The 3,399-nt window shown below is 45.1% G+C and overlaps 1 protein-coding gene across 1 annotated transcript; it reads left to right on the top strand.

The window, feature by feature from the left end:
- Positions 1-89: 89 nt before the first annotated feature.
- Positions 90-2,371, top strand: LOC121964772 (centriolin-like; the record flags this gene model as incomplete). The annotated part of the gene is made up of 5 exons (XM_042514964.1): positions 90-274; positions 803-901; positions 1,016-1,145; positions 1,247-1,335; positions 2,231-2,371. Coding segments are annotated over 5 exons (644 nt in total), but the record flags the coding sequence as incomplete, so codon positions are not given.
- Between the last annotated feature and the right edge of the window lie 1,028 nt (positions 2,372-3,399).

Here is a 3,399-nt window from a genome sequence, read left to right as displayed (position 1 = left end):
ACACACACACACACACACACACACACACGTGTCTGAGTGCAGATCAGCTGTTCGGAGCCTCACACTGATCGCTCATCTGTGTCCTGCAGAGTGGACGGACAGCCGAAGAGGCAGTGACGCTGACAGGAGCTCCAGAGGACACACTCCTCCTCCTCCTCCTCCTCCTCCTCCTGACGGTCACACTCCCCTGGCTGGACCTGCCTGGCTCCTCTGTGGTTCTCCTCCAACAGGAGGTGCTGCGCTGCTCTGCAACATCCCAGAACACAGAGACACGGTGAGTGACTGGACCAGGCTGGGACACCAAAAACCACAGAGACACGAACCTGCTGCGGATTACAAAATGTCTCCTCCGTTCAAGAGATGAGACAAGATACAAAACGATACGATACGATTCAATACGTTAAGATAACATACGATGTGACATGATACAGTAACATATGATACAATTCAAATTTCCTGTCAGCTCTGAGTTAAATTTGGCTGAATTTATGCGGACTGATCCGGCGTCTGGCAAAAATAGGAGCCTTGCGTAACTGATCTGCAAGCCTCCGGACTGCCGGAGCTGAGACGGCGTCGATCCGCAGCACAGCGCTGCGCAGCCGGTGGAAATTTACACGTAGACTAGAGCGCAATCTGCTCCGTCTGCCGGAGCCGCACTGCACACGGATCTGGTGGAAATCCGGAAATCCGTGATGAGATAAGATCATTTCACCTGCACAGCTGACTCTGTGTGTGTGTGTGTGTGTGTGTGTGTGTGTGTGTGTGTGTGTGTGTGTGTGTGTGTGTGTGGGGGTGTGTCAAGGTGTGAGTATGTGCACAAAGAGGCTGAGCACCTGGATAAAGAGAAGAAGAACCTGCGACTGGAAACCAAACAGCTACAACACGCACTGAGACGGCACAGGTAAACACACACACACACACACACACACACACACAGTTTGTAATTCTTTTGATTTTACTTAATCAAAATATTGTGTGTGTGTGTGTGTGTGTGTGTGTGTGTGTGTGTGTGCAGGAGTGTAAAACAGGTGTGTGATGAGGTGGAGTGTGTGGAGAAAACTCTGCTGAAGAGACGAGCTGAACTCCGTCAGGCGGACCGACTGCTGCTGGAGGCTCAGAGCTGCATACACACCAGCAGAGACAAGGTACACACACGCACACACACGCACGCACGCACGCACGCACACATGCACACACACACACACACACACACACACACATGTTCTGTCACTGTGTGTCTCCTCAGGCCCGCTCAGCTCAGCAGGAGGCCGACGTGCTGCAGCGCTCGGCTCAGGACGGCGCCACCTGTCTGCTGGAGGCCACACAGCACATCAGGTAAACTGACCTTAGACTCACAGCGTACAGCGCTCCTACGGTCATGGGAAACCTGGAAAAGTCATGGAATTGGCAAATTTTCTGGCCTGGAAATATTTTGGAAAACTAAATAGTCATGAAATTTTGTTTTGCCGACTAGTATAATTAAAAACATGATGTCTTCAAGGACCATCAGAAATTTTAAATCCAATAACATTTTGTGTTTGTTGATTAAGTGATTCAAGTCATTTTAGTGATTCTTAAAAAAAATCATGCACACATTTTTAAAGGGAAAAAAAATCATCAATCAAATATCATCTTTTTTTCTCCTCTAAAAACCACTAAAAGAAAGAATAAAGAAAAACAGTCAGCAAAAATCACCTTTTGAAAAAAAGAAAAATAACAAAGCTATTTTTTTCCATTAAAATCACAAAAATACGTCAATAAATAAAATGCCATTTTTCTAAAGAAAGAAAATATCCCAGTTTTGTTCTTTATAAATCACCAATTATCTAATTTTTAGAAAAAAATAATTTTAAGCGTGGCCCAAATATTTTTAAAGAGAACAATATCCAGCCATTTAAAGTGTATGGCCCTCCCCTGAAATAAAGAACAGAAGAAAGAACATAAGTCCCTCCCGAGTGCTGAAATTTATTTGGACATGCGTGTTGTATTTAAATATTCGGTCTAATCTTGTTTTAATTTTTTTATAAATAGCATATACTGTATATATATATATATTCAAAAAGCTGTTACGTACTAAAGAAAAAGAACCGATGAGGAGCATCGATGGTTGTTTCAGAGAATCTCTCGTCTTTAACTCAAAGTCCTGGAAAAGTCCTGGAAATGTCTTGGTAAAAATGTTTGTGACGCCTGAGTGTGGTTCTTCTTCTTCATGGTGTGGCCTGGTGTGCAGAGAGCTGCAGGAGGAGGTGGAGGAGCTGAGGAGGAGGAGACAGGAGGAGGAGCAGAGTCTGAGAGAGCTGCAGGAGGAGCTGAGGAGCAGAGAGCAGGAGCTCCAAAAACTCGGCACAAAGCTGCACTGGGCTTCAGACGGGTACGCGTAAAGTTTATTCAAGTTTGTATCAGAGACGGAGGTCAGAGATTCGGTTTCTCTGCAGCTCCGTTATGGCCTTTCAGGAATCTTCTCTTCCAAGAGTCACATTTTTGGAGGTCTGAGCATGCTCACAAACGCATGATTCTTGGTACTCTCATCCAGCCTGGAAAAAAATAGTATTTTGGTGGTTTCAGAAATGGGCGTGGCCAAATGGCTCCACAGCGCCTCATAACGTATAGCCCCAACGGCTGGTTTCAGCTACAATTACGAAATTCGGCACACGTATGTATCATGCCCAGACGCACAAAACAGCCTCTTGGACCCACCCCCCAAACCCATCCCCAGTTTCTCAGTTTTGAGATCAATAAAGTATATCTATCTATCTATCTATCTATCTATCTATTCTGAATTTTGGGCTGATTTTTGGCGATTTCGGGCCCCGTTCTTTTGCCATCTTGTCCTACAGGATTAATCCGATCAACTTGAGAATTGGTGCGTCCATTCTCAACCGTTTGGTGATGAAAAGTTATCACAGGTCTGATCAAAACTTTTACGGTTTTCCCGTTATGTGACGTACAATCTTGATGTCTCGCATACAACAGGAAATTGTTGTAACTTTGGTGTACATTGTCCAATCTGCCTGAAACTTCATATGTTTAATAAGAATCCCGCCCCGAACACATCTGTATAACAACATTCACTAGACATGATAGCGCCACCTACTAGCAACAGGAAGTAAGCCTTGAGAGACAATTATCATTGGATTTACATGATATTTACATGGTTGGTCAACAAATGATGTTGGTCAACACATTGGACGTGTTGTGACGTGGAATTTGTGTCTCCTCTGCTGCCACCTAGTCGCCGCTGGAAGTACTACACCATGTGAAATAGCTCACTCCAGGGTCCAAACGCTTTGCTTAATTATCCGACTTTCACAGAAATGAACGAGCGCATTAGCTGGAGTCCCACCAGAACCCGGACATACGTGGGGGTGCGAGGGCCCGTTCATCGCTGCTTGCAGCTTT

The sequence above is a fragment of the Plectropomus leopardus genome, unplaced genomic scaffold (genome assembly GCF_008729295.1).
Source record: "Plectropomus leopardus isolate mb unplaced genomic scaffold, YSFRI_Pleo_2.0 unplaced_scaffold1712, whole genome shotgun sequence".
Lineage (NCBI taxonomy): Eukaryota > Metazoa > Chordata > Actinopteri > Perciformes > Serranidae > Plectropomus > Plectropomus leopardus.
The sequence above is the reverse complement of the archived record's forward strand: the minus strand, read 5'-3'. Positions and strand labels throughout refer to the sequence as shown.